Source organism: Podarcis vaucheri (assembly GCF_965113315.1).
Source record: "Podarcis vaucheri genome assembly, chromosome: 13".
In the NCBI taxonomy this organism is placed as follows: domain Eukaryota; kingdom Metazoa; phylum Chordata; class Lepidosauria; order Squamata; family Lacertidae; genus Podarcis; species Podarcis vaucheri.
The window spans coordinates 35288671-35307965 of record NC_138751.1 but is presented as its reverse complement, the minus strand read 5'-3'; the positions used below and the strand labels follow the sequence as shown (position 1 = coordinate 35307965).

The following is a 19295-nucleotide window of genomic DNA, read 5'->3' as shown; positions in this document are numbered from 1 at the left end:
GCCCGCGGACTGTCTTGCCAGAGTGGTTCATGCTCAAGTTATCTCCCGCTTGGACTACTGCAATTCGCTCTACGTGGGGCTACCTTTGAAGGTGACCCGGAAACTACAACTAATCCAGAATGCAGCAGCTAGACTGGTGACTGGGAGTGGCCGCCGAGACCACATAACACCAGTCCTGAAAGACCTACATTGGTTCCCAGTATAATTCAAAGTGTTGGTGATGACCTTTCAAGCCCTAAACGGCCTCGACCTAGTATACCTGAAGGCGCTTCTCCACCCCCATCATTCAGCCCAGACACTGAGGTCCAGCTCTGAGGGCCTTCTGGTGGTTCCCTCCCTGTGAGAAGTGAGGCTACAGGGAACCAGACAGAGGGCCTTCTTGGTAGTGGCACCCACCCTCCCACCAGATGTCAAGGAAATAAACAACTATCTGACTTTTAGAAGACATCTGAAGGCAGTCCTATTTAGGTAAAGGTAAAGGAACCCCTGACCGTTAGGTCCAGTCGTGGACGACTTTGGGGTTGTGGCGCTCATCTCACTTTACTGGCCGAGGGAGCCGGCATTTGTCTGCAGACAGCTTCCGGGTCATGTGGCCGACATGACTAAACCGCTTCTGGCGAACCAGAGCAACACACGGAAACGCCATTTACCTTCCCGCCACAGTGGTACCTATTTATCTACTTGCACTTTAACTTGCTTTCGAACTGCTAGGTTGGCAGGAGCAGGGATCGAGCAATGGGAGCTCACCCCGTCACGGGGATTCGAACCGCCAACCTTCTGATTGGCAAGTCCTAGGCTCAGTTGTTTAGATTTAGGGAAGCTTTTAATGTCTGATGTTTTATTGTATTTTTAATATTTTGTTGGTAGCTGGCCAGAGTGGTTGGGAAACGCAGCCAGATGGGCGGGGTATGGCGATGTGCCGTAGTTATTTATTGGTGATGGGCAGGCATGGGCAAACTCGGCCCTCCAGATGTTTTGGGACTACAACTCCCATCATCCCTAGCTAACAGGGCCAATGGTCAGGGATGATGGGAATTGTAGTCTCAAAACATCTGGAGGGCCAAGTTTGCCTATGCCTGGTGATGGGCATGCAGTCTCGTTTTGCTCCAAGGCCACCTGTCCTCCATCATTATGTAATGCAGGTTTGGCCCCTCAGAAGTTTTGGACAACTCTCCTCCCATCTAGCCAGCACAGTTGTTCTGGCTGGGGCTGATAGTGTTTGTGTTCAAAACATCTGGAAGACACAAGGCTGGTGAAGGCTGGCTTAGTCTCTCCCAGGTGGAGTCAGTCCTGGCAATGGAAACAGGTTTGGGCACTGAGTCAACAATGCTGTCACACCTCTGACTCTCTAGAGCAGGGTTTCCCAAACTTGGGTCTCCAGCTGCTTTTTGACTACAGCTCCCATCATTCCTAGCTAGCAGGACCAGTGGTCAGGGATGATGGGAATTGTAGTCCAAAAAAACAGATGGAATCAGGTTTGGGAAACTCTGCTCTACAGTAAATGGGTGGCGGGCAAAACATAGTGGTCCATGAATGGCTATAGAGACCTTGGGGGTTCAGAGTTAGGGATTCCCAAGGTCTGATTTTGCAATGTTTTAATGTTTGTCTGCAGATAGATCTATTGATCTGCCTTCCCCCCCAAATGTGCCATCTGTTGTCTCCTCCCCCCCCTCTTCCCCCTTACCCTGAGTTTGAGGTTAAGTCAAAACACCTGACCAGTTTTAACTTGCTGAGTCTATTATCAGATTAAGGACAGGAGACAATCAGTTCCAAAGCAAGTCACCACCTAATACCGAAGACGTCTTCGAGCCGACAAGTGGACACGGCAGAGGACATCATCTCACCAGCGCAGGCAAATGTATCTCTAAAACACAGTGGAGCTTTGGAGGGGGGAACACATCAAAAGAGGTAGGTGTTCTCTCCTTGAACAGACCAGGATTGTCTTGTGATGGGAAAACAAAATTGCTGTAGGTCACCTTACCCAGTGCTTTTTTTCCTGGGGGAACGCAGGGGGGGGGTCACATACCCCTAAACATTTTGTGAATCTTTGTCCATTTACTGTATTTATTTTTCCTGATTTGAACTATAAAATGGTGATTTTCTTGAGTCAAAACGAGAGTACCCCTAAACATTTTTTAAAGAAAAAAAGCACTGACCTATGCACATTTTACTGGGGCAAAGGGATGAGTTTGAAGGAGTTTGCGTTAAGGGTATTTGGGGTAGAAGTTTTATACGTCAAATCCACCTGCTGCTACCTGCATGCAGAGACAGGTTCCTACAGTCTGATTTTGGATGTGGAGAAAGACAATGGCTTGATGGTTTTAAAGAGAAATGGAAGCGGTGTGACAGAAAGATTAGTGCCACTGGTATGCATGCCCACAGATGCACATGCACACACGCATTGATGGGAGGAGTGCCTATTAAAAAAGCCACAATGCCCCGATGATGATGATGATGATTATAATTTCATTATTTATATGCTGCCTACTTGACTTTTTTTGTAAAGTAAAAAGCCTTCCCAACATGGCACAGAACATATAATATGCATTGCATTCAGTAACGTACGTCAGCACTGTAGATGGGGTTGAAACTGAGTTATTTCCGTTTTATTTATTTATGTACTTATTGCCCTGGAATATAGATTCCCCAGGCAACAAATAACAGCTTGATTTCTTAAAAAGAAAAACCCCTGTAAAATATTTAACAGTGATACCAAGGCACACCAGAAACCAAGGCAACACAAAATACCGGTAATAAACGACGGCAAATTCAACCACTCAAGTCATACGTCAGAGAAGCTTTGTAAACTGTTTGAAAAGTTAGAAAACAAGCAGCCACTAAAATGGCAGGGGGACGCGGGTGGCGCTGTGGGTAAAAGCCTCAGCGCCTAGGGCTTGCCGATCGAAAGGTCGGCGGTTCGAATCCCCGCGGCGGGGTGCGCTCCCGCTGCTCGGTCCCAGCGCCTGCCAACCTAGCAGTTCGAAAGCACCCCCGGGTGCAAGTAGATAAATAGGTACCGCTTACCAGCGGGAAGGTAAACGGCGTTCCGTGTGCTGCGCTGGCTCGCCAGATGCAGCTTTGTCACGCTGGCCACGTGACCCGGAAGTGTCTCCGGACAGCGCTGGCCCCCGGCCTATAGATGTGAGATGGGCGCACAAACCCCAGAGTCTGTCAAGACTGGCCCGTTCGGGCAGGGGTACCTTTACCTTTACCTTTTAAAATGGCAGGGGCAAGACTAAAAAATGATGGTAGGTGATACCTAGAAAGAGTAGCTTTTTAAAAGTTATTTTAAAACTAAGCAAAAAAACCGCACAAATCTTTGTCATGTAGAAAAGACATTAATGTGGTGACAGGCAAGCCTATGAAATCTCGTGTTCCACATCCCTGCCACAGCTAGGCATATGAAGGCCTTGTGAGGTGGTGGTGGGGAAATTGGAGGTTTTTTCCTGTTCCCCCCGCATCTTATTTGTTACCAAAAAAAATTGGCCAGGGACCTGCGTTTCTCCTCCCTAAATTTGAAGTTTTTCCAGGCCTTCACTTCTCTAGCCATAGCTATGTTTTGGGATTAGGGGTGGCTCAATGAGGCAGAGAGCCGATTTAACAGAAATGTTTCCACAAGCCCCTGTAAATTCATAAAAGTATAAAACATGCCTGGGATTGGAAGTTCAGCCATTGCCCTTATCCCCACCATGCTGCAAAATGCAGGGCTGGTGTGATTCCAGCCGTCCTACCATCTTAATATTCTCAGAGGCATTTTATATATTTATGCACATTCCTGTGTTGGGATTGTGCCCTGAGACCTTTAAGTACCTAACAAGGTACTTAAGGTCCTGAGAAACAACAACAACATCTATCTATCTATCTATCTATCATCTATCTATCTATCTATCTATCTATCTATCTATCTATCTATCTGTCTATCTATCTATACATCATCATCATCATCAATCTTCATTACACTCCAGAGACCCAACAAATCATTACAAAACAATACACAATTCATACAGCCTACTTCCAGGTTAAACAAGCATTTTGTTTAGAATATAGGGCTCCTATATATAGGAAGGCTTTCCTTCAGGCACTTCTTTTTTGGGCAAATCTACACCATATATTTAAAGCAGTACTTCAGCAGTCATGCCTTCCTGCAAAGGATTCTGGGAACTGTCACTTATTAAGGGTGCTGAAAGTTCTTAGGAGACCCTGCTCACAGGGTGATGATTCCCAGTGTCCTTAGCCAACTACAGCTTCCAGGATTCTCTGGGTGAAGCCATGACTGCTAATGCAGTATACGAGTGCTTTAAATTTATTGTGTGGATGTCACTCCCAGGGTCAGGCTAAAAACGCTCTGCACTAGGCAGCATAAGAAGTTCTCCTGTCAATAGGTCCAGCTGCATACCCCCCAACATTTCTCCAATGAAAATAGGGGTGTCCTATTCAGCAACAACAACAATTTTATTTTTTATAACTCACCCATCTGACTGGGTTGCCCCAGCCACTCTGGGTGGCTTCCAATGTATATAAAAACATTCTAAAGACTTCCCTATACAGGGCTATCTTTAGATGTCTTCTAAAGGTTGTCTAGTCACTTATCTCCCTGGCTCAGGGCGGGTTGCATAACTCCTACCCTCCAACATTTCTCCGGTGAAAATAGGGAAAGCGGGACATTCCGGAATCAAATCAGAAACCGGGAGAGTGTCTGTAAATCCGCAACTGTTCCTGGAAAATAGGGACACTTGGAGGGTCTGGCTGTGCCACTTTAGACTCTGGACATGGTGGTCTTGCTGGGGCCTCTCTTCAGATAGCAAGTGTCTTGCTTCATTTACAGCAAAGTTTTGGTCTTTCCTGAACATTCTGCTGACTGTAGTTCTGCCCTGATGCTGTCAGTGGCTGGGTTCACGACAAAACTCTAGTTGAGCGAAGGGGAAAGAGAAAATGAGGAATTGTTTTGACCTCGAAATGCTTTTAGGGTGGGGCACTGTTTCACTTACGGTCAATAAACACCCCAAACGCCATACAACTTAGGAAATCATGTTCTGCAAACTGGTTTTGAGCAGCTTTGGAAAGACACACATTGGACCGACATGTCAAGTACAATTAATATGATCTTTCCAAATCAGTTCCATCTAATGCATTAGATGGGAACTGTGTTGGCATTGGCGCAAGCAGTGCTGGTTTATCTGAACAGAGCTGTGCAGATTGGATTAAGTATTTTGGCCCATTGGCAAAACAGTACAAGAGTAGAGGAAAGGAAAAATGGTGCCCATGACAAATTGCAGGGAAAGGGGAGAGCCTATGGGGCAGGAGAGTTGGGATTGGTTCTTACAATGTCTACAGAAGAAGACAACTAAAAAGATTCCTTTCTGCACCTTTTAACCAATGGATGGATGTTCCTCCACCCATTCATCCCTGTTGGTTGTCTTAAAATATAATACCGTGTCAACTATGAAAATGAATGTATTACCAAAAATGTTATTTTTGTTTCAAACAATTCCGGTGATCAGCAAGATAGATTGTTTCAATGTATGACAAAAAGATATTTCTAAATATATATAGCAAGGGAAAAAAACACCAAGAATAAAATATAAAATACTGATAGATGCAAAAGAGAGAGGAGGTTTCTCCCTGCCGGATATGAGATTATATTATGAAGCATCTTGTCTTTGTTGGTTGAAGGAATGGATGACAGTGAAGAATCCACATATCTTAGACCTAGAAGGTCATGATAATATTTTTGTTTGGCACGCTTATTTGTAGTATGAAAAGGTGAAAGTACATAAAGGATTTACAAATCATATAATTAGGAAAAATTTGTATAGAGTATGGGATAAATGCAAAAAATTATTGGAGACGAAAACATCACTTTGGCTCTCACCATTGAAAGCAATAGCAATAAAGAAAAAGAACATGATAGAAGGTTGAACACCTTATAGAACTTTATTAAAACAAGAGGGAGGAGAGTATAAATTAAAAGAATTTAAAGATTTATCAGGAAAGCTAACAATAGGGATACAATATCATCACTTGAATGAAGTATTTAAGAAAGATAGGATACGAGGGTTTGGAGAACAAATATCACAATTGGAGAGAGATCTGTTGGAATGTAAAGTGCTGTCTAAAATGTATAAGATATTATTGGAATGGGAGACAAAGGATGAGCAAGTAAAATCTTCAATAATACATTGGACAATAGATATTGGTTATAATATAGCTATGGAAGCATGGGAACGACTGGATATAAAATTTACAGCATGATATGGTTTAAAAGAAAACTACATGGAAATGTTACATAGATGGTATCTAATACCAAGTAAATTGGCAAAAATGTATAAATCAAAATCAAATGTGTTGGAAATGCAAAGAGAAAAAGTATTTTTTATCATATGTGGTGGTCTTGTAGTAAGATTACAGCTTACTGGGAAATGATATATAATGAATGGAAAAAGATGTTTAAAATAACATTTCTTTAAAAAAACCAAAAACATAGAAGCTTTCCTTTGGGGAATTATAGGGATAGAACTACCTAAGCAGTATAGAAATTTACACATGTTTGTGACTACAGCGGCAAAAATGTTATTAGCCTAAAAATGGAAGGAAGAAGAAGGTCCCAACTGTATCCAAAAGAACGAATATAAAAACTTGTGGAATATGCAGAAATGGCGAATCTTACCAGAAAACTAAGAAATCAAGATAATAAACTTTTAATAAAAGAATGGAAATGGTTTATTGAATATTTACAAACAAACTGTAATCAGATAAGGTCATTGACAGGATTATTGTAATAACCTGCAGTTTCATAAGAGCATATATTTAAAGTAGATGAATAAAAGAATAAGTTAATTTAGAATACACAGGAAATGTAAAAAAAAAATAATGTAAGGAACCACAGAAAGAGGAGGAAGTCGAGTTCTGAAATGTTAGAATGATTCTAAAACTATTGAAATGTATATAACTAAAAATCATATTTATTTTTTTTAAAAAAGAGTATAATTCAAATGCTGAGGAAGTAGACTTTGTCAGCCATTACTGATCTTCAAATCAGAAAGCCATATGAGGCAGTGGTTAGAAGGACAAGTTCAAAGATCGGTGGGGAGCCCTGTTAAACTTCTGAGAAACTCAAGAGTTTACTGTAACACAGCTTGAAAGTCAGTGTTCTGAGCTTGTGTTCTAATGTAAAGGCTCTAGTGTAAATTTAACTTAACTAAGATCCCATCTGCATTGCACAATTAAAGCAGTATCATGCCACTTTAAAGAGCTTTCCCCCATAGAATCCTGGAAACTATAGTTTGTTAAGGATCCTGAGAGTTGCTAGGAGTCTCCTATTCCTCTCACAGAGCTACAATTTCCTCTGGAAAGAGGGATTGGTTGTTAAACCACTTTGAGAATAAGACAACGCCTTATTCCTTCATCTGAGATTGTATCGCAAGCATTTGGTTCATTCACCAATACAATGGTTTGCCTTAAAGAGGAGACAAGCTCATTTCAACAATCTTCCTTCACATCCTCGCTGAACACACCCTTGTATGAAATCTGATGGTTTTTTTGGCAAAACCATCTAATGTTATTGAAGGGCAAAAAAAATTAAAGGTAAAGGGACTCCTGACCATTAGGTCCAGTCGTGGCCGACTCTGGGGTTGCGGCGCTCATCTCGCTTTATTGGCCGAGGGAGCCGGCGTACAGCTTCCGGGTCATGTGGCCAGCATGACTAAGCCGCTTCTGGTGAACCAGAGCAGCACATGGAAACGCAGTTTACCTTCCTCCTGGAGCGGTACCTATTTATCTACTTGTACTCTGACGTGCTTTCGAATTGCTAGGTTGGCAGGAGCGGGGACCGAGCAACGGGAGCTCACCCCATCACAGGGATTCGAACCACCGACCTTCTGATTGGCAAGTCCTAGGTTCTGTGGTATAACCCACAGCGCCACCCGTGTCCAGTAAAATTTACTGAATCCCTAATTCAGTCATGAAATCTACAACCAGCCTATGCAGTGATTCAGGATTCATTCAATCATTCAGGCGGGAACACACGTTTACTAGAAGCAGGCCCCACTGAAAGCTGTGGGACTGATGTCTGAGTAAACGAGCAAAGGACAGTGCTGAAATTCATTTAAAACATTTATATCATCATCATCATTTTATTGGTATGCCTTCTTTCCATAACTATGCTCAAAGCGACTTACAACATAAAAAGAGTTACACAATTACAAACATAACAAAAGTAGTCCTAAATAATAAATAAAACACATCAAAATGTACACATCCAAAGATACACAAAATAATATCAACAGCAGCAACAAAATTCTCTAAGCAATACCCCAACCAAAGAGCCTGGAAGTTCGAGGGGACTGTCAGAAAAGGAAACATGAACACTGTTGTTGTTGTTTAGTCGTTTAGTCGTGTCTGACTCTTCGTGACCCCAGGCACCAGAGCACGCCAGGCACTTCTGTCTTCCACTGCCTCCTGCAGTTTGGTCAAACTCATGCTGGTAGCTTCGAGAACATTGTCCAACCATCTCGTCCTCTGTCATCCCCTTCTCCTTGTGCCCTCCATCTTTCCCAACATCAGGGTCTTTTCCAGGGAGTGTTCTCTTCTCATGAGGTGGCCAAAGTATTGGAGCTTCAGCTTCAGGATCTGTTCTTCCACTGAGTTATTCAAGCCCCTTCGCCACAGCAAGGCAGTGATCCATGAAGGGGATGAACACTATTAGAAATATTTTAAATGTGAAATGCAATAGAAACAGTAAAATCATCATTAGTTAAGATGAAACAAAGCAGCAGCAGTAAAACCAATCAAAGAGAACAGAAAAATGAAGGCTTTCCTAAAAGAAGTAGTAAGATCTTCACACTGCAGCAGAAGACAACCAAGGATGGTAGACCCATTTAGGCAGGGAATTGTTGATGATCTTAGTACTAGGGCAAGTTCATATGGGAGCAGATGGACCATCACGTATCCTGGTTCCAAACTGTACAGGGCTTTAAACTTCATAACCAGACCATGAATTGGACCCAGAAAGAAAACAGAGAGCCAGTGCTGTCTGGCAGTAGCAACACATGCCCCCAACATCTAGGACAACTTAAGATGACATCCATCAACATCTGGAGGGCACCAAATTGGAGAAGGCTGTGTCATGTGGATCAGATGGCGATCTTAATGAGTATCGCCGCATAGTGTCATGAGCTAGGAGGTCCTCTATCTCTACCACCTAAATTATCCTATTTGTGTTAACCGAGTACACTTGTGCCAGTCTGGTGAGCAGAAGAGGCCCGAGCTTCAAAAGTGTGGTCCAAAGTCAGTGAATCACAGGAGCATCAGAGGGTACACCATGAGCGAAGCACCATGTGCATAAACATAAGACACATGGGGCTCTCCTATCAACCTGTGCATGTGTACCTCATAACCAATTGTTCTGCAGCTCCCCTCCTTCTGCTGCAGAACACTTAGTACGGGAGACCCTTCTCCAGAAACCTGCTTCTGAGTCCAGAATGGAGGTGGCAGTGGACTGGATTCTGGCAAGACAGAGGTGCCAATCTGGGAACAGAACAGCCAATCTGGGGACTGAGATTCAAGTTGTTCTGGATGGAGTAGTATATTCTTCTGGAAATCACAGACATGTATTTTGGGAGTACTTCTGAACCTGGCCTTGACCATTCTGTTTCTAGGGAGCCCTCCCCAAACCATAGTTTTGGTTGCAGCACAGAGAGCAAGCCAAGTCTCTGCTTCTTCACAGCTCCATATGAGACTAGCCCAAATTCCCCGTGATCTATTCTCCCACACCTAGCATGAAGGAGTGTCCAGCCAGGTGAGTGGGGGAAGGCCTAACTCTTCCACTGGCAACACATCTCTATTTGATCAACTCTTTAGACAAGTAAAAAGGATCCTAAATAGGCTCGGACAGGACCATTAACAGAACAAAGAGACTGTTTAGACCTCTACAATAGGTTCTCATCTTGCAAATACAAAACCACAGGTTTGGAGGTTATGTAAATATATCATCCAAACTGACACTGACACACACACACACACCCAACAAAAATCCTATAACAATATATTCATGCCACTGATTTCAGCCTAGTTCCAACTTTAGCCGTTCCACAAAATCTGAATCCAGCATTATGTATTATTCTTTATCCATCACTTATTCGCATTTGCAGCCCAGAAGGGGCCAAAGTGGGCCAGAACTATCATCAGAGGCTGGTGTTTTTCTGCCGATGTTACGATGGGAGAAATTTGGGGGCAAACAGGTCCCAAAACTTTGACTTGTTTTTGTTTCATGACCTTGGAGAAGCCACAATAACAATCCGCTTGCCAGGCTGTGGGTCTCTAAAATACAGATCAGGCTTGCCTTCCTCACTGTGGGTTGGAGAGGCTTATTTCATTAGCGATAATAAAGCGCTTTGGGGCTTATGGGTGGAAAAAAGAAAACTCCAGCAAAGGGCAACTTCTTAACTTTTGTATGGAAATAGCAGCAAGGTCAGCAAAATGTTGTTTTGCTCCATTTAGAAGAAGCAGGTCAGTCATTTCAACTTTGAAAATTAGGATACAGGACTGGCAATTATTTCACTACCTAACCCCGACCCCTAACATTACCAACTCCTTAAACTGGCGGCAGCAGCAACAACAACAACAACATTGCAGTGCTTCTTTAATTCAGGACAGGGTGATTCAAACCGTTTAAACAGCCCTTAGCAGAGAAATGGGATTCTTAGCCTGCTTGGGTCTGTCTGTCTTAATGGAAGCCACAGCAAGATAGTTTGTTTGGTTCTGGCTGAAATTTTTCTGGAGAGTTGAGAAAGGAATTGACCTTTTGTGCTCAGAAGCTTGGAGCTGTTTGGACACTGAACTGATTCTGCCTTAAAGATGAATACTTGCCTCTGCCTGATACTGAAGCCTTTATTGGTCTACCTTAATTTGTAATTTCAAACAGGCATCTACAATAGTTTTTGCCACTTACTGCTTCCTTACTATGTTAACAACAGCGTGGGGAATTTTCACCATTATAAATTATTTTCGTCGTCATTATACTGCTTAATGCCAAAACAAGCTTCTGAGCTGTCTACAAAATATTTTAAAAAACCATTTGCACAACAGTAATATAATTATACAATAATTAAAAATACACTCTAATTAAAACACAATAAAACAATCCCTTGGAGGTTTCTAAGCAGAGGCTGTATGACCATCTGTCATGGATGCATAATTTAGCTGCGATTCCTGAATGGCAGGGACAAGATGACCCTCAGGTTTCCTTCCAACTCTACAATTCTACGGTCCTATTAAAAATGGGATTTTGCCAATGCAGTGTAGCAATTACAGCGACTAGGGAGATCACAGAACTCAACTGCTCACTCAGCTCTACCTGTACAAGCAATGGATCAGCCGAACTGTTCCTGGCCTGTACCATCCAGACTACAGAGGGAGAGTCACACATTTCAGAGATGGGGAACTAGCAGCCCTCCTGTTTGTGTTGGACTGCCAACTTCCATCATCAGTCTACTGTCGCAGAGGTGCTAAATATTGACAGGCATCTTCATGGTTTTTTGCTATCTCTTTTGTGGAGTTCACTTCTGGTCCCAGACTTGGACCAAGCAGATTCTTCAAAGCAGAAGATTCTCCTCTTGAGAACATCCCAACAAAGGGATGTTCTGAGCATCTTGGCACAGCCAAGACGACGCGTGGAGACATCGTCCAGATTTCAGTGAGGTTGTCCATAATTTCCCCTTAATTTTTTTTGCTTCCCAGATGCATACCTTCTTGTTGTTGTTGTTGTTTAGTCGTTTAGTCGTGTCTGACTCTTCGTGACCCCATGGACCAGAGCACGCCAGGCACTTCTGTCTTCCACTGCCTCCTGCAGTTTGGTCAAACTCATGCTGGTAGCTTCGAGAACACTGTCCAACCATCTCGTCCTCTGTCATCCCCTTCTCCTTGTGCCCTCCATCTTTCCCAGCATCAGGGTCTTTTCCAAGGAGTCTCTTCTCTTCTCATGAGGTGGCCAAAGTATTGGAGCCTCAGCTTCAGGATCTGTCCTTCCAGTGAGCACTCAGGGCTGATTTCCTTCAGAATGGAGAGGTTTGATCTTCTTGCAGTCCATGGGACTCTCAAGAGTCTCCTCCAGCACCAGAATTCAAAAGCATCAATTCTTTGGTGATCAGCCTTCTTTATGGTCCAGCTTTCACTTCCATACATCACTACTGGGAAAACCATAGCTTTTACTATACAGACCTTTGTTGGCAGCATACCTTCTTAGTGCCTTGTTTAAGTCACCCAACTTTTGCAATGAACAAAGTGAAGGGCATATGGTGGCTGGTTGAATAAGCTGCTTAAGTAATTGATTAAGGTTCTTTGTGAATCTTCATTGCCATGACTTCATGTAGGGAGCAAGCAATATCTAAGGCATAAGTAGACACACCAAACAGTGGTAAATCCTACAATCTATTGACGGGCACAGATTTTAAAGTTTTAAATAGATACCACAGGAGGAGGGAAACTGAGCTGCAAGAGGAGGAGTTTAACCCTCCCCGCTGCTAAGGACCCAGCGAAAATCACCCCCCGCCACAAGTTGTCAGTTGCCCCAGAATGGAGCTTTTGCTGTTGTCACTACCTGAAAATAAGCCAGAGGGGCTGCGTGAGATTGGCTAATATGGATTTGTCTTTGGATTTCAGGGCAAGATGGCCCAGGATATGACTGAGAAAGAGCTCCTAAAGATGGAAATAGACCAGCTGAAAAAGGAAGTGAAGCTTGAAAGACAAATGGTAATGATTCCCAAAAGCTCTGAGACAAAATATTTATGCTGGCCGGCCAATTGGTGCCAGGCTGCACAGACAACATGCATTTAAATACAAAGAATTGTGGGAAATGCAGTTTAAAGGGGCTGGGAATTGTAACTCCTTGGGGAGGGGGGCGGAACTACCATTCCCAGGGTTCTTTGGAGGATGTCGTGTGTTTTAAAGGTGTGGTGTATATACAGCCCTATCGTGCGCAAGTTCTTTTAAGTTACACAGCACAAATTGTCAGGTGGAAAGAGGAGGTTGCTCAGTTCTGGCTATGATCAAATAAAGCAAGCATAAGCCACTGAGAAGTTATCCTGCACAAGGCCCACTGAAATAAATGGGAGCTATGCGAGGATAGCGGGTGGCGCTGTGGGTTAAACCACAGAGCCTAGGACTTGCTGATCAGAAGGTCGGCGGTTCGAATCCCCATGACAGGGTGAGCTCCCGTTGCTCAGTCCCTGCTCCTGCCAACCTAGCAGTTGGAAAGCACGTCAAAGTGCAAGTAGATAAATAGGTACCGCTCCGGCGGGAAGGTAAACGCCATTTCTGTGCGCTGCTCTGGTTCGCCAGAAGCGGCTTAGTCATGCTGGCCACATGACCCGGAAGCCGTACGCCGGCTCCCTCAGCCAATAAAGCGAGATGAGCGCCGCAACCCCAGAGTCAGTCACAACTGGACCTAATGGTCAGGGGTCCCTTTACCTTTACTTTATGCGAGGATACAACAGTATTGCACAGCTCCCAAACATTGAATGTGTCTTGTGCAGCAGAAGTTCCTGTTGAACAGAGCCCTGTACTGTATTATGTAATAGTGCAAAGACTATGGGTTGTTTCAACCAGACAGCTACTTGAGTATTTCAAACATTCAAGTAGCAAGACACATGGGGTGGTATTCAATTAATTAACTCTTACTCAGAATAGGCCTATTGAAACTCACAAACCTAAGTTGGTTGTGTCCATTAACTTGAATGGGTCTCCTCTGAGTAGGCCTTGCATTGAATACCACCCATGAAGACAACATCAGTGAGGATTTTGCTTCCAGCCAGGGGGATTTGCTGAATATTTGTACACACACACACACACACACACACACACACACACCAGAGTTTAGTACTTGGCTATACAAAAATCCCTGAAAGAGTTTGAAATTGAGATTTCCGACTTTCTCCAGTGGGATGAGTCTGCTAGTTATTACCTTATTGTGTTGGCCCAGGACATTTTGCTGCCAAAATTAGGAGGAGCAGAAAGAGGCGTCACCCCCTTCCTAGAGTCAAGGTACAGAGCACCAAACCGTGGTCACATTATTTTGGGCATCTCGGGCAGAAAATCCCACAAGTGCCCCTCTTCCCTCTGCAGCAGTTAAAAAAAGCAAAAGCAAAATAGTAAATAACTAACCATTCACCACCTCACTCTGTCCAGTGGTAGAGCCGGCTCCCACCAATTTGCATGCTTTCACATGACAGCTTTATTCAGAAATTAGTCCCATTGAGGGGTGGTAGTCAACAAAGTAGATCCACTGGTGCAAAGACTTTTGGCTGCACAGTAGCACACTCCCCCCACCCCACGTTCCCCTAAATCTGTTTTGGGTAGAGCTGCATTTGTCCAAGTTTTCCCACACATGTCTAGGAATCGCTCCAGGAGAGATCAAGTACCAAAAAGTTTTAGGCCGGTCCACAGAACCACAATGATGATGCTCATTTTTTCCCCTCCTCACACAGGTCTCGAAGACAGCAAAAGAACTCAAGGATTATATAGAATCCATGGCTGGAGAAGACCCTCTCTTAAAAGGTGTTCCAGAAGACAAAAACCCATTCAAGGAGAAGGGAGGCTGTATAATAAGCTGACCCCGGTCCCGCCGAAAGATCATTGTTGTGTCCCTGTACGAGAAATACCAGGACTGTAAGAATCTGTCTAGTGTAACTGAGTGTAAATGATCTTCTGCCGGGGGGGTGGGGGTAGGACTCCTTTGCTGGAGTTTCACATAGAACAAAATAATTGGAAAGTGGTCTCCTCCAAAAGAAAAAAGGAAGACGACAATCTCTCTTTTAGGACCTCACGTTCAATTCCTTGGGTTGCTTCGAGAGGAAGGATGGGATATAAATTGAATAAATAAAATAAATTCCCATTTTGTAAATACGTCACCAGTTTCCCAAAGAAAGCCTGGTTTTAATTGCTGGTTTAGTTTTTTGAGTTCGATTGGCATATTATTTTGTATGTGTTTGGCTGTTGTTTCTTACTAGGTTTCCAAGAGAAAAATGGTAGGCAAAGGAAAGTATTCTTTGTGTAAGATGCTTCTTCTTAAGAAGCGAGTGTCTTTTACAGCTGGGATGGGGGATCTGAGGCCCTTGGCCTAATTTCATGTAACCTGCAGAGATGGGATAGCAGAGACAGACAGAGAGAGCAATGAAATCCTGTAGTGCTTCAAACTCCGCCCACTTCTGGCCATGACTCCACCCACCGTTGGCTGCACCCTCCCACTGACTTTTTTCCATGAGTCAATTGCCCTTTCTAGGGGGGGAGGGAGGGTTCTCCACACATTTACAGATTTTATAACCCACATCTGTGACGTAAGGGGCTCTGTGCACACCGTACATTTAAGGCCCCTTTAAAGCCCAAAGAGAGGCGTTTCAGCAGTTGTGTGCTTAATCCTTCCCCCTCCGAACATTTTTCTGTGTCAAGTCATACACACAACTCCTTTTTTCTCTTCACGAGTTTCTTGAGTTTCACAGTCTTTATGACATCTGCACAGTACGAGGAGGGGGCAATTTGGAAAAGAAAAATGCTCCAAGGTGTGTTTGCCTAATCCTTTCCCCTCCGGCCATTTCTTTCTACCAAACCGCCCCATAGAAGCTTTTCCCGTTCTTGAGTTTTCAGAGCCTCCCGGCTATAGAGCTTTTATAACAGCTGTAGGAGTCCAACGCTGAACAGTTGGCCATCTTTTATTCTTACTTTCCTACCCTTGCTTCAGGTGGGATGTCATATATGGAGTGAGACAAATGAATATTAACACTGAGCACATTAACCAAGAGATGAAACAACACAGCCCCTGCCTATTGTCCATAATTATCGTCAAAGATTAATAATTGCCATCGCTTTTTCTAAAAGTAATGAGGCTTATTCTTTACACGGCATCACCACATATAATTGTCTTGTAAAATAACGATAGCGTTACAAGTCAGATTTTGAATTGTCAGTTGTCTTGTGGAGTGCAAAATACAATAACCTAATTGTTTGTAATTAAAAACGCAGATCTTTGTGTGCAGCATTGGATGTGGCCTGCTTTGAATTTCTTGATTCGTTTATTTATTTTGAAGCTCAAATCAAGCATTTATTGGAGAAACATATCTAAGGCGGGAAAAGTGGAGGGCAGTGAGGAGAAATTCCAAGGGGACAAATGTGGGTTCCGTGGGGGGAAATTGTTTATTTCACCTCAGAAATGTGCATACACATTGTACATTTAAAGCATATTTCCCCCTCAAAGAAACTTGGGAACTGTTAAGGGTGCTGGGAATTGTACACACAATTCTGTAAAGGGCAAACTACAATTCCCAGAATTCTTTGCAGGGGGATGTGGCTTAAATGTTCTTTTAAATGTATGGGGTGTGGGGGGATATAAGAAAAAGGCTCTCACCATTTAATCATTTACGCCCTGATCCACTGAATGCAATTCAGGCCTGTTCCCATTGCTGCTGCTGTCCCAACATAAATGCCTCAGGAGTACCTCAGACAATGCTTCCAGGTTGTTCTATTTTTGGGTGGAATTCAAGCACATCCCAACAAATTCAGGTGGTGTTGGTTCAAGGAAAAACCGATACAGAAAGGAAGAATTCCTGGCTCCCATGTTTGGGGCAAGTACTATTTGGTGAGAGAACCCCCGCAGAGATTTAAAGTCACAAAATATGCACTGTGGTAAAGCAAAGCATGGAAAGATAGGCTGTTATGCCTTTAAAATATGCCCTTCGAAGTTCCTCCCAAAGTTCTCCTCTTCTCCTAGCACAAAAAATGACTGCAATGCATGTTTGGCAAGTTAAAAATGGTTTACTTACAAATCCTCCAAAGGTCAGATTCATGTGCTTTTCCATACAGCATTCAGAAAAAGGCGCACAGGATGTAAAACTTGGCTTGGTTACAATAGTGGAAATTCCTAATTTATTGGTACCAGAACGCAATAAAGGCTTGTTAAAGCCATGCGGTCTGAACTTGGAGCAACAAGCTCACACCTGTTTACACATTGAGCTTCTCTGGTAGGCTGGGAGAGAATAGGCCTGATTACCTAGTTCAGGCTTCCTCAACCTTGGCCCTCCAGATGTTTTGAGGCTACAATTCCCATCATCCCTGACCACTAGCTAGGGATCATGGGAGTTGTAGGCCAAAAAACATCTGGAAGGCGAAGTTTGAGGAAGCTTGACCTAGTTCCTCCCATGATAAAAGCCTGGCAGGACAGCTTACTCTATGACAGGCTTCCTCAGCCTCGGCCCTCCAGATGTTTTTGGCCTACAACTCCCATGATCCCTAGCTAGCAGGACCAGTGGTCAGGGATGATGGGAATTGTAGTCTCAAAACATCTTGAGGGCCGAGGTTGAGGAAGCCTGCTCTATGATCTTAACCCCTTCATGCATTAAGAAAGGCTTACACATGTTAGCTATGAGGCTGGTTATGCCAAAGGTTGCACAATTACACTTGATTGGGAGGTGTCGTACAACAAACCCGATTCTCCCAAAGATCAGACTTCTTCCAATAAGGAAAGTGACAGGGAAATGCAGCAGAAAGTGCAAGGCAACCCTTGTTTTTGACTTAATGGTCATCTAACCTCCTCACAAACAAATCAGTATGAATGCCCATTAAATAGCCTACACTGTCTAATCTCCCTGAAAACTAAATCAGGATGAACAGGCCACCTGGAAGCACCCTCTGTCTCCACAGGCAGTGCAATATGTCTGCAATCCGTTTTGCCTGAGTCTCTAGATCAGTGATATGGTTTTCCATAAAATCTGAGTGTGTCCATCCATTGAGGAACGTTAATAAAAAAAAAATTGAAGGGTCAGATACACGTTGCGAGATCGAGGGCTCTTCACCTTCTGCAATACAGGTGACCTACTTAAACCAAGCTATGTACTTTATAGCCTATTTCAGAATGACATAATCTCTTTTAAAGGGATTTGGGCTTCTAGGCCTTTCCTGTTTGCCGTTGGATTCTTCCCCGAAGATTTCCTGTAATGCAGGAAGCACCGAGGTCACAGTCAGAAGTCTGGGGCCTTCACGATTTGATTCCTTCTCCAGAACTTTGTGGGGGCTCCCGGCTGTCGTGGTGTGATCAAACTAGCAGGGAGGCCAACAGACACCCCTTTCTTTGGCTTCCTAACCACAGACCTTCAGGTCAACCCAAGGGTCAAAAGAATCCATGATGCAGCGAGAACAAATTTGCTCTCAAAAATGCTCTCTTGCAAATGTTGATGTCCCACGTTTTTGAGATAATTTCCTTAATCCTCAAATATTTTTGCTGAATTGCCTTGTTGTTGTTTAGTCGTTTAGTCATGTCCGACTCTTCGTGACCCCATGGACCAGAGCACGCCAGGCACTTCTGTCTTCCACTGCCTCCCGCAGTTTAGTCAAACTCATGGTGGTAGCTTCGAGAACACTGTCCAACCACCTCGTCCTCTGTCCTCCCCTTCTCCTTGTGCCCTCCATCTTTCCCAACATCAGGGTCTTTTCCAGGGAGTCTTCTCTTCTCATGAGGTGGCCAAAGTACTGGAGCCTCAGCTTCAGGATCTGTCCTTCCAGTGAGCACTTAGGGCTGATTTCCTTCAGAATGAATAGGTTTGATCTTCTTGCAGTCCATAGGACTCTCAAGAGTCTCCTCCAGCACCAGAAATCCAAAGCATCAAATTCTTCATCAATCAGCCTTCTTTATGGTCCAGCTCTCACTTCCATACATCACTACTGGGAAACCATAGCTTTAACAATACAGACCTTTGTCGGCAAGGTGATGTCTCTGCTTTTTCAGATGCTGTCTAGGTTAGTCATTGCTTTTCTCCCAAGAAGCAGGTGTCTTTTAATTTCGTGGCTGCTGTCACCATCTGCACTGATCATGGAGGCCAACAAAGTAAAATCTCTCACTGCCTCCATTTCTTCCCCTTCTATCTGCCAGGAGGTGATGGGACATCTAATACCTGATACTGTTATGAGTTTGGGGGAGGATGGAGGACTGGCCAGGCAAGTTTCTTTCAGGACAAAGGCCAGCTGGCTACTTTGAGTGCCCTGAGGAGCATTTCCAAGGAGTGAGATGGGTTGTAACAACTGCATCTACGTGAGAAACAACAAAAACAGCCAGCTGAGCTGGAGATTCGCTGTGTGAGTGAACTGGAAACTGGAAAGAAGGTCCTGCAAAAAAAGGAGTGTCAACTTTGCCCTGCGACCGTGGGTGCCTGGGGCCATGGGTGCCATGCAGCATGTACAGCCTTGGCACTGAAATTTGTGGGTGCCTAGCCCCTTCATGGGACACGGGTGGCACTGTGGGTTAAACCACAGAGCCT

General features: G+C 43.9%; 1 protein-coding gene across 2 annotated transcripts; it reads left to right on the top strand.

Annotated features, from left to right (window-relative positions):
• Nucleotides 1-1745: 1745 nt before the first annotated feature.
• Nucleotides 1746-14903, top strand: GNGT2 (G protein subunit gamma transducin 2). 2 transcript variants are annotated; one of them, XM_082194575.1, is made up of 3 exons: nt 1746-1908; nt 12658-12747; nt 14481-14903. In XM_082194575.1, the coding sequence occupies exons 2-3, from the start codon at nt 12664-12666 to the stop codon at nt 14604-14606; spliced, it is 210 nt and encodes a 69-aa protein (XP_082050701.1). In that variant the 5' UTR covers nt 1746-1908; nt 12658-12663; the 3' UTR covers nt 14607-14903. The 2 variants fall into 2 exon arrangements, with proteins under 2 accessions (XP_082050701.1, XP_082050702.1); XM_082194576.1 differs by lacking the exon at nt 1746-1908 and adding an exon at nt 11414-11697.
• The last annotated feature ends 4392 nt before the right edge of the window (nt 14904-19295 follow it).

What these genes read in the sequence shown, in the direction of transcription:
- GNGT2 (XM_082194575.1), top strand. Translation starts at nt 12,664, where the DNA reads ATGGCCCAGGATATGACTGAGAAAGAGCTCCTAAAGATGGAAATAGAC. An exon ending in TGAAGCTTGAAAGACAAATG is followed by an intron (nt 12,748 to 14,480) that starts GTAATGATTCCC and finishes CTCCTCACACAG; the next exon opens with GTCTCGAAGACAGCAAAAGA.